Below are 19,923 nucleotides of genomic sequence, written 5' to 3' on the forward strand. Positions count from 1 at the left end.
AAACTTAGAGGGAACATTGGTTGCAAGAGAAATGGGCGAAGATCTGGGATGTGGCAGCATGTTCAAGGACTTTGAAGAGGAAAGGGCAGTTAGAAATGGGGCAGTAGTTTGCAAGGATCAAGGGTATCTTTTTAAGGAGGTAGTTTAAAAAGGATGGGGTACAGTACCTGACGAGAGGGAACCATTTACAATATCAGTTAGCAGGGAAGTTAGGTGGTAAGCAGTTTAGTGGGAATGGCGTCAAAAGAGCAGGAGGTGGGTCTCAGGAACGAGATGAGCTTGAAATGGGCATGAGGGGAGATAGGAGAGGAACAAGGGATAGATCTGGGATTTTCTTTTCAAACACAGGTGACAGTACAGTTCACCAGCCCACTATGCCACCCAGTCTCTGGTTTTAAATTGGCATCTAAAAACTTCCAGTACTTGCATATAAAACGAGCATAACATTTATGCGTAGAACCTACTAACCTTGGAACCGTTGTGGTTACTACTGGAAGGGAAGTTGTAGGCACCTGAGATAGGACTCCACCATGACCAGCCGACGAGACCTTCACTGTTGCAGCCCTCCCCAGCTTCACAACACTCTGCTGTGCTGCGTTCCGTACTCCTCGCGAAGCTGCCATAGTTTTTGATGAAATGGGAGAGGAGATATTTTCTGAAGATGGAGAAGTTGCCTCAGATAAGTTGCCAGTTGCATCAGTCCGTGTTTCAGTCGGATATGATCCTTCACTACTAGGATCCGTTTTGTCTTCATCAATGATTACTAGGTTTTTGGGCATCTCTTTGAACTGGTAGACCAAGCGTTGTCCCTCCACCTTGGCCAGGATCCCTCTTTGGTAGTAATACCTAAAGAAAAAAAGACTGCATTTATATAGCGCCTTTCACTACCTTAGGATGTGTCAAAGAGTTCTACAGCCAATGAAGTACTTTTGACGTGTAGTCACTGTTGCAATGCAGGAAACGTGGCAGCCAATTTGCACTCAGCAAGCTCCCACAAACAGCAATGTGATAATGACCAGATAATCTGTTTTAGTGATGTTGATTGAGGGATAAATATTGGCCAGGACACCAGGGATAACTCCCCTGCTCTTCCTAGTCAAAATACTACAGCTGAAACAAAACTGTTATGAGTAGACACCAAATTTCCTCAAGCTTATATAATCTTGGAAGAGACACAAACATATGCTGCTGTTTTAGCTAAAACTCTAGTTACAAAGGTGTCGATCACGATTGTCAATGGACTTAATCTGCAGTAACAACAGAAAATGCTGGACGCACTCAGCAGGCCAGGCAGCATCCGTGGAGAGAGAAACAGAATTAATGTTTCAGGTCTGTGACCCCTCATCAGAACTGGAAAAGGTTCGAGATGTGACAGATTTTAAGCAGGTGCAGAGACAGGGAAAGGGGGTGGGGCAGAGAGGGGAGGAAGGAATTGAAGGAACAGTCTGTGTTAGGGTAGAAGGCAGGAGAGATTAAATGTTGCAAATGGGGATGGCAGAATCATCAACAGCCGCCTGAAAAATGGGGGATGGGGTTATAGTCTAAAATTGTTGAACTCAGATATGTGAAGATATAGATATGTGAAGAGAAAAAGATTGGTAAAGTCAAGCGTAGGTCCCTTGCAGTCAGAATCAGGGAAATTTATAAAGGGGATCAAAGACATGGCAGACCAATTAAATACATACTTTGGTTCTGTCTTCACAAAGGAGGACACAAATAAACTCCCAGAGATGTCGGGGAACATAGGGTCTAATGAGAGGGAGGAACTGAATGAAATCAGTATTTGTAGGGAAATTGACGGGATTGAAGGCCGATAAATCCCCAGGGCCTGATAATCTACATCCTAGGGTACTTAAGGAAGTGGCCCTAGAAATAGATGATGCATTGCTGGTCATCTTCCAAACTTTTATAGACTCTGGAACAGTTCCCATGGGTTGGAGGGTAGCTAATGTTACCCCACTATTCAAAAAAGGTGTTAAGAGAAAAAACGGGGAATTATAGACCGGTAAGCCTGGCATCGGTAGTGGGGGAAGTGCTAGAGTCCATTATAAAAGATGTAATAGCAGAGCACTTGGAAAACAGTGACAGGATCGGACAAAGTCAACATGGATTTACAAAAGGTAAATCATGCTTGACTAATCTACTGGAATTTTTTGAGGATGTAACTGGTAGAATAGATAAGGGAGAACCAGTGGATGTGGTGTATTTGGACTTTCAGAAGGCTTTCGATAAGGTCCCGCATAACAGACTAGCGTGCAAAGTTAAAGCACATGGGATTGGGGGTAAGGTACTGACTTGAATAGAAAACCGGTTGGCAGACAGGAAGCAAAGAGTTGGAATAAACGGGTCTTTTTCCGAGTGGAAGGCAGTGACTAGTGGGATACCGCAGGGATCGGTCCTAGGACCCCAGCTATTCACAATATATGTTAATGATCTAGACGAGGGAACTAGATGTAATATCTCCAAGTTTGCAGTCGACACAAAGCTGCGTGGGCGTGTGTGCTGTGAGGAAGATGCAGAGAAATTCCAGTACGATTTGGACAGGTTGGGCGATTGGGCAGATACATGGCAGATGCAGTATAATGTGGATAAATGCGAGGTTATCCACTTTGGTGGCAAAAACAGGAAGGCAGATTATTATCTGAACGGCAATAGATTGGGAGAAGGGGAAGTGCAACGAGACCTGGGTGTCTTTGTGCACCAGTCACTGAAGGTAAGCATGCAGGTGCAGCAGGCGGTTAAGAAGGCAAATGGTATGCTGGCCTTCATAGCAAGAGGGTTCCAGTACAGGAACAAGGATGTCTTGCTGCAGTTGTACAGGGCCTTGGTGAGACGACACCTTGAGCATTGTGTGCAGTTTTGGTCGCCTTATCTGAGGAAGGATGTTCTTGCCATGGAGGGAGTGCAGCGAAGATTCACCAGGCTAATACCTGGGATGGCAGGAATGACGTATGGTGAGAGATTGGGTCGATTAGGCTTATATTCGCTAGAGTTTAGAAGAATGAGAGGGGATCTCATTGCAACTTATAAAATTCTAACAGGACTGGACAGACTAGATGCAGGAAGGCTGTTCCCGATGGCCGGGGAGTCCAGAACCAGGGGTCACAGTCTAAGGATAAGGGAATTTCTTCACCCAGAGAGTGGTGAACCTGTGGAATTCTCTACCACAGAAGACAGTTGAGGCCAATTCATTAAATATATTCAAGAAGGAGTTAGATATATTTCTTAAGGCTAAGGGGATCAAGGGATATGGGGAGAAAGCAGGGACAGGGTACTGAATTTGGATGATCAGCCATAATCGCATTGAATGGCGGAGCAGGATCGAGGGGCCGAATGGCTCCTATCTTCTATGTTTCTATGTTTCAGTGTTGAGCCCAGAAGGCTGTAAAGTGCCTAATCAAAAGATGAGGTGCTGTTCCTCGAGCTTACATTGAGCTTCGTTGGAACAGTGCAAGGGGCCGAGGACAGAGAGGTCAGAGTGGGAGTGGAGCGGAGAATTAAAGTGACAGGCGACCATAAGTTCGGGGTCACCCTTACGGACTGAACGGAGGTGTTCCGCAAAGCGGTCGCGCAATCTGCGTTTGGTCGCCCCAATGTAGAGGAGACCGCATCGTGAGCAGCGAATACAGTATACTAAATTGCAAGAAGTACAAGTAAATCGCTGTTTCACCTGGAAGGGGTGTTTGGGGCCCTGGACAGTGGGAAGGGAGGAGATAAAAGGGCAGGTGTTGCATCTCCTGCGCTTGCACTGGAAGGTGCCGTGGGAAGGGGAAGGGGAAGGGGTGTTGGGGGTGACTGAGGAGTGGACCAGGGTGTTGCAGAGGGAGCGGTCCCTTCGGAATGCTGAAAGGGGAGGTGAGGGGAAGATGTTTTTGGGATCACGCTGGAGATGGCGGAAATGGCAGAGAATGATCCGTTGAATGTGGAGGCTGGTGGGGTGAAAGGTGAGGACAAGGGGAACCCTATCGTGGTTCTGGGAGGGTGGGGAAGGGGTGAGAGCAGAAGTGCATGAAATGGAAAGGACACGGTCAAGGGCCGTGTCAACCACGGTAGAGGGGAATCCTCGGTTGAGGAAAAAGGAAGACATATCGGAAGCACTGGTATGGAAGGTGCCGTCAGAACAGATGCGGCAGAGACGGAGAAACTGGGAGAATGGAATAGAGTCCTTACAGGAAGTGGGGTGGGAGGAAGCGTAGTCCAGGTAGCTGTGGGAGTCAGTGGGCTTGTAGTGGATGTTTGTCGATAGCCTATCGCCAGAAATGGAGAGAGAGAAGTCAAGGAAGGGAAGAGTCGGAGATGGTGAGGGAAGGGTGGAAATCGGAAACAAAGTGAATGAAATTTTCTAGTTCAGGGTGAGAGCAGGAAACGGCACCGATACAGTCATCAATGTATGGAAAAAGAGGTGAGGGGGAGGACCTGAGTAGGACTGAAACAAAGAATGTTCCACATATCCACGAAAAGGCAGGCATAGCTAGGACCCATGCGGGTACCCATAGCAACACCTTTAATTTGGAGGAAGTGAGTGGAGTCAAAGGAGAAGTTGTTCAATGTGAGAACAAGTTCAGCCAGGCGGAGGAGGGTGGTGGTGGATGGGAACTGGTTGGGCCTCTGATCAAAGAAGAAGCGGAGCGCCCGAAGGCCGTCCTGGTGGGGGATGGAGTTGCATGTTGGTACCAGTACTCTGTCTGAAGTATTTGGAAGGACAAATCTAGAATATTACCGCTGGGTATTTTTCAGAGCTCAAGTGGACAGAGTACAAAAAAATTCACACACCCATCATTATACTTCATTTAAAATCCCAGTGACAATACCAATAATTGAGACCCACTGGAGAAAATCAGATTCGTTCTTAGGCTCTATACTTGAACAATGTACAGTTGAGTGGCTTTAATGCCCTTGGTCATTTGTTCAGTGCCCACTATTTGCCAACCATTTACAGGAAACTTTGGTTTATCCAGAGGTTAACTGTCCAGAATGCTCGATCCACCGACAAAATTCAGGAGTCGGTTCAGTAAGTTTTTTTTTCTTTTCGTTGCTTTTTTTCCCCCCACCAGTCAGGCTCTGCAAGGTCTAGCTAAAGCTGTTGCTTAGCTACAGAGACGCTTGCAAGCTACGGCCGACTGTTTAGAAGCTGGGTTTGTTGCTAGATACGGAGCTCAAAAGCTTCCGTATGTTTTAACATTACCGCTGGTTTGTCCGGCAGTTTTGATGGGACGGCAACAGCTCGGTCCCGTCGGTGCCGGATAGCACAAAGTTTCCTGTACTTTAATGGTCAGAAAATCACGGGCAGCATAGGAACGAATTGTGCTGCTGGCATATGAGGCTCCCCATAGGGAGTGCAGATTCATAAAATTACCGCATAAAGTATCGATTCCCCCTTGTAGGAATGATTTTAGGAAGATAGCTCTTTACCCCAACTTTCACTGAATGACCATGCTTCCCATTGTTTGGGAGTACACAACCCAAGCACTAATAATCTACAGTGTGGTAAATATGATGAGAATAACTAACAATTTAAACATGTTTGATCTTGCCGTAGCAAAGAAATCAATTATATTATAGTGGTTTATATAAAGAAAAGTAAACTAGGCGTAGATTGTTTTAGAAAGCCCATACTTCTGTTCTTGCAGTGAGATGTTTCAACACAAGCACAGACATTGTATTGTTAACACTCATCTTTACAACCCCAGAAACTATGCACTCTTCAGAAATAAAAAGAGCAAACTTGCATTTCACGACCTCAGGACGTCCCAAAGCGCTTCACAGCCAATTAAATACTTTTTGAAGTAATAGTCACTGTTGTAATGTAGGAAACGCGACAGCGTACAGCAATGAGATAAATAACTAGATAATCTGTTTCAGCGGGTTCGTTGAGTGATAAATACTGGCCAGGACATCAGGGAGAACTGCCCTATTCTTCTTCAACGAGTGTCATGGGAAATTTTACGTACACCTGAGAAGGCAGATGGGGCCTCAGTCTAACGTCCCAACCAAAGGATGGCACCTCCGACAGTGCAGCACCCCCCTCAGTACTGCACTGAAGTGTGGCCATAGATTATGCGCTAAAGTCCCTGGAGCGAGACTTGAACGCTTGACTTTCTGATTCAGAGGCAAGGGTGTTACTATTGAGCCAATTAGTTCATGATGAAGTAGTTTAAAGAAGGTAAGTAAAGATAGAAGAAAATGAAAGAAAAAGCCTCAAATTAAAAGATAAATAAAAATGAAATTCGATTGAGCCTTCTAAAACGCCTCTGGATAACTGCCTTTAAGATCACTGCAATTTTTCAAAAATAGTCTCAGGATTGCTGTTAAAAGCTCAAAAGGATAAAATATTTTTCTACATTTTTATTTTTAGGAAGTCGAATTTTGCAGTAAATTTTGTCTGGTAATGCGACCGTGAAGCGCCTTGGGGCTTTTACTGTTGTAGGTGCTATATAAATAGAAGTAGATGTAGTCTCACACAAGAAGAATATCCACTTGGGCAAAGTATCTGAGAATTGCCAGAATTTGTTTAACTATTAGCATGAGTCACTACATTCATAAGATGTGGTGTACGGCTGGGTGGAGATAGACATCGTGTGCGTAAAGATTTGGGAAAGTTGCGAAGAGTTGTAAAATTAATTAACTTTACCAACTGAACGGGGGGACTCCCAATACAGAACTCAAGAGTTAATAAATCAATCTATATTTAAAGTATTAATTATGCGGACTTGTGAAATGACAGTTCTTAATATTCTGATTGTAAAAGAATCTCACAATCTGGCAGGAAGTTCTAACAAGTCTGGTGGAAAAAAAAACAGTAATTTCTCTTGAACACCATTCACTTGTTCCCATCCCAGGTCACTGTCAATGCACAGAGATGGACAAGGGCGATTCATCCTCCAAGCATCTCAGTCATAATGAACCATTCTAATTGAAGTATAAACATTGACAGCATTTTACACTTTTTTTTTAGTGAAACAACCTTCCCCAAATGCAGTCCACTGCCAGCACAGCACACAGTGCTATTAATGGAGTGCAAGGCTCCCAGCACAACCTCACTCAAGTGAAGGCAATGCCCAATTGGTTGTCAATGGCAAGTTATAATGGGTTACAAATAACTTGATACACTAATATAACAAACCATGACATCCTCAAGACAGTCCAGCACAAATAGCCTTTGCACAAAATGTGAAGAATGAATTCAACGTGGCATAATCAGCAGCTCCGATTTTCCTGTGTGTAGCAAAGTGTGCCAGGAGAGGCACACGCACATTACACTACACCTTTACAGTTAGTGTATAATGCTTCCGGTGCCCTTAACTGTGGTGACTAAAACGACAGCATCACCAAGTGAGTATTACACCAATTCCCTAATCAAACTATTAGTTAATTCAATTGCAACCCGTTAAATGCTTGAGTATTAAAGGTCATGAATGCAGTGGGCAGTACTTCCATGTAGACCATTAAATCATCTCATCTTGCACGCGCATTAGAGCACGTAGGTGTAGATTTCAAGTCCATTCCCTTTCCCTACCCACAACAGTGTGAACTGCTAATATAATTTGACACTCACTACAAGGCATTTCACAAAGGGAAGCTAGCATTGCACTCGCCAACTCAATCTATCATTTTTTTTTTAAACTAGCAAAGCTCATTTCAAGAAGAACATTCTCTTTAGAATTACTCAGAAAACTAATTTGCAAGACAGACTAAATCTATCTGTTCAGAAATAGGTTAATTCTAATCAAAAAGCTGTAAATGCAATGGCGGATAAGAGTGCCAGCTTTATTAACTTTTACAGTGCCCTTTACCTCAGTGCCCTACCCATTGTCTCGTAATTCATGTCTGGCTTGTTCTTGTGTTTGCCCCAAAGCTTGGATACTGCCTTAGAGTCAACCAGTTTGAAGATGCCCTTCTCCCGCTGAGTCCATTTGATATATCGAGGGCAGGTGTTTTTGTCTTGTAGTAAGTCAAGGAGGAACTCCCAGAGGTATGTAGTATTCCCTGGTGAAGCAAAACACAGCAGAAGATGCATGGCATACTCCAGACAAGATGTAAAGTTAAAAAGAGTCAATTACATCAGTTCAAACTAAGTGGAAATAACTCGTATGCAGTGCAGCACACTGCTTCAGCAATGCACAACACAGAGGTAGTGGGATGCAAGTTTGAGCATCCCTTTTTTCTCTCCCTCACGGAGTTCCTAATATCTGCCAAAAGAGGGGGAAAGTACCACGGGGTGGCTGTCACTCACCTGCTAGCCACAGGCTGACAAGCATCAGTGGAGAAGACATTCAGAACTAGTTGCTTGGGCTCACTTGACTACAGGAGAGATGCAAGAAAGCGAGATTTGAGTGGCGAGAAAAGGGACTACAAAATAAGACAAGCGTGGCCTTCTGTACAGGCTAAGTGGAAATTATATTATTTGGTAAGTACTAGAAAGTGCAAGAACTTTCTGCCAAGTGTTAAATTTTATTTAAATAGCAATGTAGAAAAAAAGCTCATTACAGGGCTGCTCCATGGCCTTTTTAAAATCAACCATTAATCTCGGGGGTGGGAGGCAACTTAGAATCCTTGCACTATAGATCTTTAAATGTTCATACCAAGTAATGGATGAATTGCATAAGTTGCAAGTCTTTTCTCCTCTCCTGAAGGCATCAACCTATTGCTGGTGTATGGTTGCAGAGATACCGGGTCACCCCCTGGTACCTAGCCTTAGCAGTCTTTCTTCATGTGGGAACTTAGATGGTGACTGTGGCAGAAATTCAGTTATGGAGGTCATTACAAGCAAGCTTACTCATCACCTTACATCAACACACGTGCACTTTCCAGCAGTGATCAGAGAATTTTTACAGCAGAAGATAAGGCCATTTGGCCCATCGCATCTGTGCTGGCGATCTGAACTATTCACTTCGTCCCATTTTCCTATAACACTCTCAATGTTTTCCTTTTTCAAACATTTATTCACATCCATTTTAAAAGCTAGTATGGATTATGTGCAAAAAAAAAAATCTTTCCCTTGTTTTCTGGTGATAATTTTATGCCCTCCAGCTACCAACTAGTGGATATAAAACCTTTTATAATTTTGAACACTCGTATCAGTTCTCCTTTTAATCTTCTGTGTTCTAGGAATGCCCTGGGCCACAGGCAAATTAACGCCCCCTCTTTCGCCTCGCCACCCTGGAGCAGTCAGCCAGTCCAAAAACTGTTGGGAGAACAATAGAATTTCATCCAAACCACCATACCTTCCTCTTGTCCTGCCAGAAGCAGCATCGGGATTTGATTCAATTGAACAGAGAGAATGTTATTCCCTTCTCCCAACGTCCCCCCACACCACCAAACAAGTTTTAATTTGGTCTACTTCTGGTTGGCTGTACATATTTAATTTGTACCTCACACCCATTTCTATTGGTGGGAAATACACCGCACCTGTCCGTATGATTTCCCCACAACTGCCTGTGATTTTCCATATATTCGGCCATGACAAATCACCAGTTGCAACGATAGTGTATAATATACCGTTACACTTTCTTCTGTTGGGCGCTGCTTGATTTTTCCCCCCCCTTCTTTTCTTGCCAATGTCTGTCAACCCTTTCCCTTCCTCTGCCAAAGGCAGGTTCCTTGCTGGGGGTAGAGCGATGCCCTCGAGTACCTTCACCCATGTGGCCTTTCCGCATTTGTGAGTGTCAACAGTGAGTGTCGACGGGGGGTATGTGGCTGCAGAGGGACAGATCCAGTGTCCACAAATCCCCACTTTCAGCAGGGGTTGCTAGATAGCTATCAGAAAGCCAATTTCACCCCATCTAACGTGGGAGCACTGAGGCCAATTGAGTCCGTCTCCCCCCCGACCCACCCACCCCGCCCGTATAGCAGGCCAGCTGGGATGAACTAACTCAGCACAGGTGGAGAATCGAACCAAGGACGTTGCTGGTCTGCTTGGCTCGGCTTCTCACTGGATAAACTCGGTCATCGATTGGCTATGTACGGTTATGCTCTCTTATCTTTCTTTGTATGGCAAAATCGTCAAAATAATTTTAAAAGAAAAATCAGTACAAATTAAAACAGTGCAAAGGGGTTAAGGTGTGTTTTAATGAGCCACGTTAACAGGAATTTCACAGTAGTAAAGGGATATTAGAGCCGATTATCCAAGTTCACGCACACCAGCTGTCACCTCGCCTCCTGCACGTACCAGGAAATTGTCGAAGTGCCACTCACAATTATCCATCCATAAATTGTGGGCAGTGCTGGTAATTTCTCAATATGGGCAGCCGGTGGGCATGGCTCCCGGCTGGTAGTGGAAAGTCGGGAAAATGATCCCCATGATCTCACCAACAAGCCACCAGTAAGTGATTTAGCAGTGGCGCGTTAGTACAACTATGGAAGATACAATTACTTTTCTACCAAAAACGTTATCTGGATCTAATGTTTATGGCGAACTTTGAACTAGGTTCATCCCACCAATTTACTACTCTTAATGCGCAATAGCCTTACAGTTCACGCCCTCTCCCCTCGTCCCTGCCGTGGTTTTGTTAGTGTGGGAATTCGCCTTTGACAGCTACACTTACCCTTCCCTTCTCTAGCCTTCTTTTTCACAGACAGATCCGACGCACTATTAGGCAACCCAGACTGCTGGTTCTTTGGTTTTCGACCAGCTGTAAGACACATTGGAACGCTCATTTACTACAAATCTCACCAAATTAGTGAAAAGGGCACTCTGGCCCCAGTTCAAATAAACAGTTGAACTGCTTCAAGAAAGGGAGGGGGAAGGGGGAAAACAAAAGACCTGGCAGAATGTGGTTTTATTATTTTTTTAAAGTTGATTTTGAATTGATGCTCACCTAAAACAAAAAGCTTTATTTTATTAATGAAATGAAGATACGGTGATACCTTTTTACCTGAAGTTGATGCTGGCTTCAGGAGTTTTATACCTGACTACAAAGTTCTTAAAATTCCAGCAAAATTTACTTACAAGCATTTGGCTGAAATGAAAAATCCTAATTTCACAGTTCCCACCCTCCCAAATTTTAGGCATTTTATTCCCCCCCTCCCCACAACCCTTATTCTCTGAAAAAACTGACTCTTGCTTGGGCACAAGTGTACAGGTGAAAGCAGTCCTCCAGTACCTTACCCAATCATGTAAAACAGTGTTCTGGCACTAGGCTATTCGACATGGAGGGCATCACAGCGCAGTAATAGTTTTCACCTGCCATCTGCTGGTGCACACTTTCGAGCAGGGACACTCACCGGTTGATTTCCCCTCCCCTTTCCCCTCCTAGAGGCCAACTGTAGCATCCCAACGCCTACCCTGGCTGTGAACAGCACAGATTGGGGATTAAACCAGGGGGTCTTCTGATCCATTGGGCTCAGTGCCAGACTGGGTGGTGCCTTCACTCACTATGTGAGTGGGAGAATGTGATCAGAAAGTTGAGTTAATGGACCAATGGTCAAAAACCAAATAAAGCTACATGACTTGTCAATCACAGCACGTACAGAAACACGTCATTAAAAGAGCCAGGTGGTTAGCTGTATCAATCAACACTATGGTTGACAGTGAATCAGTACTTGCAAGCCCTTCAAGGCACCAAGCTTTAAAATGTAAAGTACTCACTTTAAAATAACATGTTTTTGTTGAATTTTTGCATCCAAACTGAAGGGAACAGAAGTCTTTCCATTTTTGTATTTAGTCTCAGACATGAGCCATTCCGCAACATGACTGGCTGCAAAGTAAAGCTGCTCTACCCCAACAAAAAGTGACTCAACTCCAACCTCATTAGGGCATCTCAAATGCATCAATATGGGCATTTTCATTCCCTGCACCAGCCACCTTCATTGAGTGAAATTACCAACTCAGTGTCAAATGATGCCAGTTATGGGCAGTTTAGTGTTGTGGCCTGCACCCAGTATGAACTCGGTTGAGAATATCCAAAGTTATTTCAGTTAGGAACTTTACCAATAAAGAAAGAGATTTTTATCCCATCAAATATTACTGAAGGTACTAAAGGTGAAAGGCCAATGTGCCAATCCACTTTCCAGCTTAAAATTCTTAATGGGGAAATTTAAGATTTTCTAACAGCGGATAACATCCCCCATTTAAAAAAAAGTCTAGATGCGCTTTGGGAAATTCAGCACTTGCGAAAGGGGAAAACATATTTTGTACCTTTCTTTTTTTTGGTTGGCTCAGGGGTTTCCAGTATTGGTAATGCAGGAGATGTGTCCATTGGCTCAGGCTCCTCTGTCGACACTTCCACTACAGTCTCTGTGATCACATCAGGCCTCATGGCAGCATGGACAAATTCTGGGGTCGACACACAGGGCGGCACAAATACCTGGACTATATTGAAAAGATAAAAAAAAACTAACGATCAAACTTTATGAAGTAGTGATTTTTGCCGTTTATATCCTACTCGCCCCCTCCAAATAAAAATAAGACTTCGACATTCACCTTCAAGATGTGGCACATTTCATCCACAGTATACAAGGAATCGTCCATTTAGTGTGCATTCTGACAAAGTTACACATCTTTGGTAACTATCATTTTATCCTGTTACAATCCAATATAACTGCCCCAAAACAGCCAAGTATTAGGTGTATGAGGTCTCCAGTTACTCTCATCTTCATTCAAAGTGCAGCAAAGACAGTGTTCCATCCTCATGTAACAGGAGTTCCTAGGTGGTATACTTCTATGTCGCATAGTACCTCAAGCACTGATCTCTCCACAAGAAGGGAGACTCCAGTATAAACATGAAAAAAAAACATGTTACCTAATCCTGAAAGAACAGGAACAGCAACAAGGGACATAAATCTAAATCAAATAATTTAATCAAATCAAAAGAGGATTTGCGTCTTTTTTTTATCCACAAGTCGGGGAGATTTAGGGCATTATGGACTTGTCTGTGCAGGTCAATAGGAAAGGAGGGGACTCTCAAAAATGAAATCAGAGGCTGGTTATGTTGAAGTTGTCATGTCTGACAGCTGACCTTTTTATTCAGTGAGATTTACTGTTCACACAAGTAGCCTGATCTCCAATTATTAATTAAGTGTAGTGATTGGACACATGACTCACAATTTATAAAAGGCTCACATTTTGTGCTGTTCAGCTTTACAATGACCAGCTGAATAGCCAGCATCTGAAAGAGTGCAAAAGGAGAGAGAATGCACGAAAGAAACAGAACACGTGAAAGAGAGAGAATGTGAGAGAGTGAGAGAGAAAAGAAAGAGAAACTTGTATGAATATAGCAACTCAGCATATCTCTCAGGAATGCCCAAAACACTTCCATATACAATAACTCTGAAGTGCAGTGACTGTTGTCATGTAGATGAACATGACAATCATTTTGTGTACAGTAAGGATCCACAAACAGCAATGAGAGGGATGACCAGTTAAATCTTTTTTCTTATTATTGACATTAGTTATGGGCAGAACGTTGGTCAGGAAACGGGGAAGAATGCTGCTCTTTTTCAAATAGTGCTCCGAGATCTTGAACAGCCACCTGAACAGGCAATTAAGACCTTAGTTTAATATTCCGTCCAAAGAATGACACTGCAGCATTCTGCCAGTGTTCCATTGATGCGTCAGCCTAGACATCGCGCTAGTCCTAGAACAGGGCTTGAAAACACAAACATCGAACTCAAAAGTGCTACCAACTGAGCCATGGTGTTACAAAAATCAAATTTAGCGTGAGCTAGGGTAAAATGAAGCATAAGTTCTCCAATAAAGGAAATGTACTTGGTGCTTTGGATATGAACCTCAAAAATGTGCAAACTTCAGCTATATGTGCAGTTTTAAATTTGTCATTTGCAGATTTTTCCAGTTCAAATCTCATGGGCCTGGAAGTTTGGAAAGGGTTGTTCTTACCGTTGTTGCCCCATTGGTGGATAAATCCTAAATTAGAACACTAGGATTGGTTAGTATCCACAGCTTGAAATATATGAAAATTAGAATATAGATTTAAAAACTTAATATGTGGCCTATGAGGCTCATGGTATACTGCAGCCCACAAACACAAAAAGCTTCAACTCTCCTGCTGTAATTCATTTTTTTACATTTTAACTTAAAGTAGTAATTTTCAAAAATATTCTTTCATCCAAGTAAACTGACTACACAATATTTAACTTAATCTGGAAGACTGAAGGATCTGTAGCTCATTGTATTCTGTAATATATATATTGTAATGTTTGCCAAATAAAAGTCAACACTCAGAAAATACTGGACTGGGCCATTTAATAAAGAGCTATTTTCACAGGATTTTTAATTTCATGCAAAGCCAATAACAAATTAGGCTAAATTGGATCAAAAAAGTATTGAAGGCCTTTAAATTTCACCCATGAAATGTAAGCAAGTTCTTGATACATATGCCTTTAATAGGAAATCTCCCCCAATATTATGGCCTATTTGGGCAGGATGCAATAAACTAAAGATGCATAAGTTATTGATCTCAACAACAGAAAATAATTCTAAGTTTCCTTTAACTACAAAGGATGCAATGAAGAAGCAAAACTCTTTAAACCACCCCCTCTTCCTCCTTATCCTTTCCCACATCCCTCCCCAGCATGCTCCTCCTCATCTCTCTTCTGTCCTTTGATAAATAGGGTAGAGCTCCTTAGAGATGGGGGTGTTGCAATTGCTATAACTCTTGATCTAGCTGCTACAACCAATTTGCCTTCACAGCAATGATGCTGCTTATGTGCAACACTTAGTCAAAGTGGAAATTACTGTACTATTTCAATGCCTTTTAGAGTACATCCCTGGAGACTAAAATTTCAGAGTCATAAATTATCCCCCACTTAAAAATGCAACCAATTCAGAGCATCAAATTAATGACTTATCAATTTGACACCAATTACTTCTTTACAACAAAGACACTATTAAAATTTCAAGAGGGTTCAGAAGGTTGTGGGTTCAAGTTCCTCCCAGAACTTGAACACATAATATAGGCTGACACTCCACTGCAGTACTAAGGGAGCACTGCAGTGTCGGTGGTTTTCACCTTTGGATGAAACATTAAACCAAGTTCCAGTAATTCAGATGGCCTTAAAAGATCCCAACACTGCCCATCATGCAGTGCTTTGGCAAGTCCTGAGAGATGTAATAACGTTCTACACAAATGCAATTTCTTTTTCAATCTTCATGAAATACAGTTACAAACTAAGAGCTTGCCCCTTTAACATCATAATACTCAAAAATAGTTCTATCCCAAATAGAATATACAACAAGATCAATTCGTAGTTAAAAATAAGAATTTAAAAAAGGTAAATTGACACATCTGCAGCCTTCAGCAAGGTCAACCATGCAATCATCCGCCAATGCCTCTCCTCCATTGTCTAGTTCCGTCTGACTGCTCTTGCTTGGTTCTACTTCTAACTATCTGAATGTGGTCAGAGCAACTCCAGCGATGGCTTCTCATCCCTCCCCTGCACCTTCACCTCCAGAGTTCATCAAGATTCTACCTTTAGCCTCCTCCTTCTTCCTCAGAAACAAGTTGCCTCTTCCTCATCTACAATCTCGACTCTGAGTAAGAAGATCACGGGTTCAAGCTTCACTCCAGAGACTCAAGCGCGTAATTTATGCTGACACTTCAGTACAGTACTGAGGGGTAATGCACTGTCGAAGTTGCGTCTTTCAGATAAGCCGTTAAATCAAGGCCCCTGACTTCATTCTTCAAGTAGACGTAAAAGATCCTGGCGGAGGAATGAGGGAGGGAAAGAGGAAGAGGGAGGGAAAGAGGAAAGGCTGTTACAGGAAGAGAGTTTTTCCTGCAATGAAGAGAGCAATGCCATAGGAGGAAACTATCAGAATACATCATTCAGTAGATGGTATAACATTGATTGTAACAATTTTATCCTCTGACTCACAAGGATACCGCAGGAGATCCACTAATACATATATAATAGAGGATTTCCCATGACATAATTCATTTATTATTCACTGAACGTTGCCTGATTCAGTGGCACTTGTCAACATTCGGTACTCATGAAGAACTATTTCACATAAATGACACCACCAGATCCTGGCTACAGTTTTGGAGCGACAAGCCATGACGATTCATGGTAAATCAAATTATATGCAGCTTAAAAGTAAACTGCCCAGGTATGTCCTGTCCACAAAAGACAGGACAAATCCAATCCGGCCAATTACCACCCCATCAGTCTACTCTCAATCAGCAGCAAAGCGATGGAAGGTGTCGTCGACAGTGCTATCAAGCAGCACTTACTCACCAATAACCTGCTCACTGATGCCCAGTTTAGGTTCCGCCAAGACCACTCGGCTCCCGACCTCATTACAGCCTTGGTCCAAACATGGACAAAGGAGCTGAATTCCAGAGGTGAGGTGACAGTGACTGCCCTAGACATCAAGGCAGCATTTGGCCAAGTGTGGCATCAAGGGGCCCTAGTAAAACTGAAATCAATTGGAATCAGGGGAAAACTCTCCACTGGCTGGAGTCATACCTAGCACAAAGGAAGATGGTTGTGGTGGTTGAAGGTCAATCATCCCAGCCCCAGGACATCGCTGCAGGAGTTCCTCAGGGCAGTGTCCTAGGCCCAACCATCTTCAGCTGCTTCATCAATGACCTCCCCTCCAACATAAGGTCATAAATGGGGATGTTCACTGATGTTCAGTGCCATTCCGAACTCCTCAGATAATGAAGCAGTCCATGCCCGCATGCAACAAGACCTGGACGACGTTCAGGCTTGGGCTGATAAGTGGCAGATAACATTTGCGTCACAGAAGTGCCAGGCAATGACTATCTCCAACAAGCGGGAGTCTAACCACCTCCCCTTGATATTCAACAGTATTACCATCTCCGAATCTGCCACCATCAGCATCCTGGGGGTCACCATTGACCAGAAACTTAACTGGACCAGCCACATAAATACTGTGGCAACAAGAGCAGGTCAGAGGCTGGGTATTCTGCGGCGAGTGTCTCACCTCCTGACTCCCCAAAGCCTTTCCACCATCTACAAGGCACAAGTCAGGAGTGTGATGGAATACTCTCCACTTGCCTGGATGAGTACAGCTCCAACAACACTCAAGAAGCTCGACACCATCCAGGACAAAGCAGCCTGCTTGATTGGCACCCCATCCACCACCTTAAACATTCAATCCCTCCACCACCGGCGTACTGTGGCTGCAGTGTGTACCATCTACAAGATGCACTGCAGCAACTCGCCAAGGCCTCTTCGGCAGCAGCTGCCAAACCCACGACCTCTTCCACCTAGAAGGACAAGGGTAGCAGGCACATGGGAACACCACCACCTCCAAGTTCCCCTCCAAGGCACACACCATCCTGACTTAGAAGTATAGCGCCGATCCTTCATCGTCACTGGGTCAAAATCCTGGAACTCCCTACCTAACTGCACTGTGGGAGTACCATCACCACACGGACTGCAGCGGTTCAAGGCGGCGGCTCACCAACACCTTCTCAAGGGCAATTAGGGATGGGCAATAAATGCTGGCCTTGCCAGCGATGCACACATCCCATTAACAAATTTAAAAATGCACAAAGCATCATTCTTCTGCCACGGTTGAACGGTGTTTAAATTGACCTTTCCCCTTAATTCCACACTTTAATTGTTACAAGTCACTGGGAGTCTTGTTTGGTGAAAGAGCTTTGAATATGCTGATAAGTTTCAGGTTGCGGCTCAAAAACAGCCAGCATTTCAAGATTTCAGTTGCAAATCAGGCCGTGATGCTAAAGTGTGACGTGCGTTTTTATTATTACACATTTCTAAGTATTATATTAGAAGCCTCGTATATAGAGCAGACTTCCTCTAACATTTCTCTATCACACACTTCCATCTCATCTTGAAAACAGTCACGAAATCTGTTAATATACATCACTTTTACAAACTTTCTTTCAAACGCAAGAGAGAATTTCAATCCCAGTTATATAAAAGTGCTCTCCCCATATCTTTATGACAAAACAAAGCATTCAGACGTCTGTGTTTAAAGTGGTGTAAATCTGACCATTAGCACAGGAGTTTAAGGTCACACTTGTTAACTCAGAAGCACTTGCTGTAATTTAGGATTAATTTGTAATGGCCCAGAAATTGCTGAAAAATAATGACGCATTAACGCGCTCGCCATTATTACTTCGTCCAAAAAAAACAGCAATTTGTGGCGAAGAGGAGATACGCCATGAGTTTCGATTCGCCATAAATTGCTGGACGATTTACGCCACTCCGCCATTAACCTCAACAAACCCGAAGAAATTGTAACCGCGCCATTAGCCTCCCCATTTAAATTAATTACGTGGCCCTAAAATTCTAGATTTGCATCATTAATGTGAAATAATCTCGCCGCAGCCATTTCAGGCTGGTAATTCATGTCGTAAGGACCCTGTTCATGACGTGATTTCGGTTCTGACATGACACTCACCCTTAAGAGGCTCAGAAAGGGAACAGTTGAAGCTGAAGTGTCTCACTCCAGCAGGTACTGAATTGTTGCTAGGGTTTTTTTTTAAAACTTTTTATCTGTCTTAGCAGTATTTCTGTCCCAGCCTTGCCATCCACACTCCTGTTAGTGTTGCAAGGCAATCATTTTCAGGATGCAAAGCTGTTTCGACAGTCCGAAATGCAAAGACGATAGATTTATTTCAGAAAATAATTTTGGGATGCAGTATATTCGTGACGTTGTACGTGTAGCACGCTTGGGAGGAAAAAGATGACTTAGGACCCAAGGTTCCCAAAGCTCTCCACCACTAGGGTGTTCCTCATGTCATATCTGGGTCTGTTGTAGACTAATTGATAGAGATTGCTTGCTATGATTAGTCAACAACTCATTATTGTTGTATTGTGTGACTGCCAGGATGGTAGAAGGCAAACTCGGCGAACCTTGGTCTTTTACATTCCAGCAATTTCTATGTTCCTATGAAAGCAGTTCCACTGTTCCTGATCATGATGGACGAGGCCACTAATTCTATACTTCATTGGTCAAGAATGTCTGTACATTTCTCACACCTACCCTGCCATTCACTCATTAACTTCCATGGACCAATATAACAACTTTTTTTTTTACAATCAGCAAATGTGTCATGCGCTCAGTTTTAGAGGTAAATTTTCCACGATAAAAGGTCAACATTTGGCCATCACCATTCTGTGTCAGCCCGCAATAGCATGTCCCATTGTAAAGTGAGCAGCTATAAGCCGTCAAGACAGGCAATCATGCCAGCATTTATACAGCTTATGAGCCTTCCAAGTCTCAGGAAGCAGCCAGCAGTCCAACCTCTCTGCATGGATAAAGGTAGGTTTAATCCTTTTATATATATATAATTGACTTTTATCTTCATTTTTAAAAATATGAATTTTGCCAGGTCAGGCCTCCGGGTCTATTGCAACTGTATCCCAGACTCCATTCCCAGCTCCTCACATTTGGGCTCCAGGCCCTGTCTGCCCCACCCACTCCACCCCAACCCAACCATTCCGAACAGCATTTTTGAACACTGATTTTTTTTTAATAAAATATAAATCCTCAAGTTTTAGCTTTATTTCTAAATACTGTTCATTAAATTTTGCCAGTTCAGGCCTCCAGGCTCCTCACTACTCCCCGTCAGCCTCTCTCTGGTGTTTTAAAATCTTTAGATTCTAGTCTTTTTCATCTTTCCAACATCGTTAATAGTGTTTTTTTTTTATATAAAGTGCCCTCTGCGCACCCTCCTACCCACGCTCTACCTCCCCCTCTAGCGTTATAGCCCTCCTTAGGCACTCATCTAATAATTCCTGGTGCCCTCTAACCCCACTGCAACTGAGAACTGCACTTGACCTCAATTCTCCCTGTGCAATGTTACAGGACAGCAACTAATTAATTAATTTATATATAATAGAACATTAACTCTCACATTGACCCCAGTCGCTCTCTACTTAATGCACTTTCTAGTTTATAGAACACAAAATAAAGGCAATAACAAGTTTGTACTCAGAATCAGAATATTCTCATTTTTGCACAGA

At 43.2% G+C, this 19,923-nt stretch overlaps 1 protein-coding gene across 15 annotated transcripts in view; it reads right to left on the reverse strand.

Annotated features, from left to right (window-relative positions):
- Window positions 1-19,923, reverse strand: part of elf2a (E74-like factor 2a (ets domain transcription factor)) — a 179,674-nt gene that overhangs the window by 7,205 nt on the left and 152,546 nt on the right. For 13 of the 15 annotated variants that reach the window (XM_086008521.1, XM_086008522.1, XM_086008519.1 and 10 more), the window contains 4 exons: window positions 12,137-12,310; window positions 10,545-10,631; window positions 7,794-7,986; window positions 469-846 (listed from right to left, as the gene is read on the reverse strand). In XM_086008521.1, coding sequence (XP_085864647.1) covers window positions 469-846; window positions 7,794-7,986; window positions 10,545-10,631; window positions 12,137-12,310 — 832 coding nt within the window. The remainder of the gene's footprint in view (window positions 1-468; window positions 847-7,793; window positions 7,987-10,544; window positions 10,632-12,136; window positions 12,311-19,923) is intronic. The other 2 variants (XM_086008523.1, XM_086008527.1) reach the window with 1 other exon arrangement.

This window comes from Somniosus microcephalus, chromosome 2 (genome assembly GCF_052327205.1).
Source record: "Somniosus microcephalus isolate GS21.2 chromosome 2, FLI_Smic_1.0, whole genome shotgun sequence".
NCBI classification, from domain to species: Eukaryota; Metazoa; Chordata; class Chondrichthyes; order Squaliformes; family Somniosidae; genus Somniosus; species Somniosus microcephalus.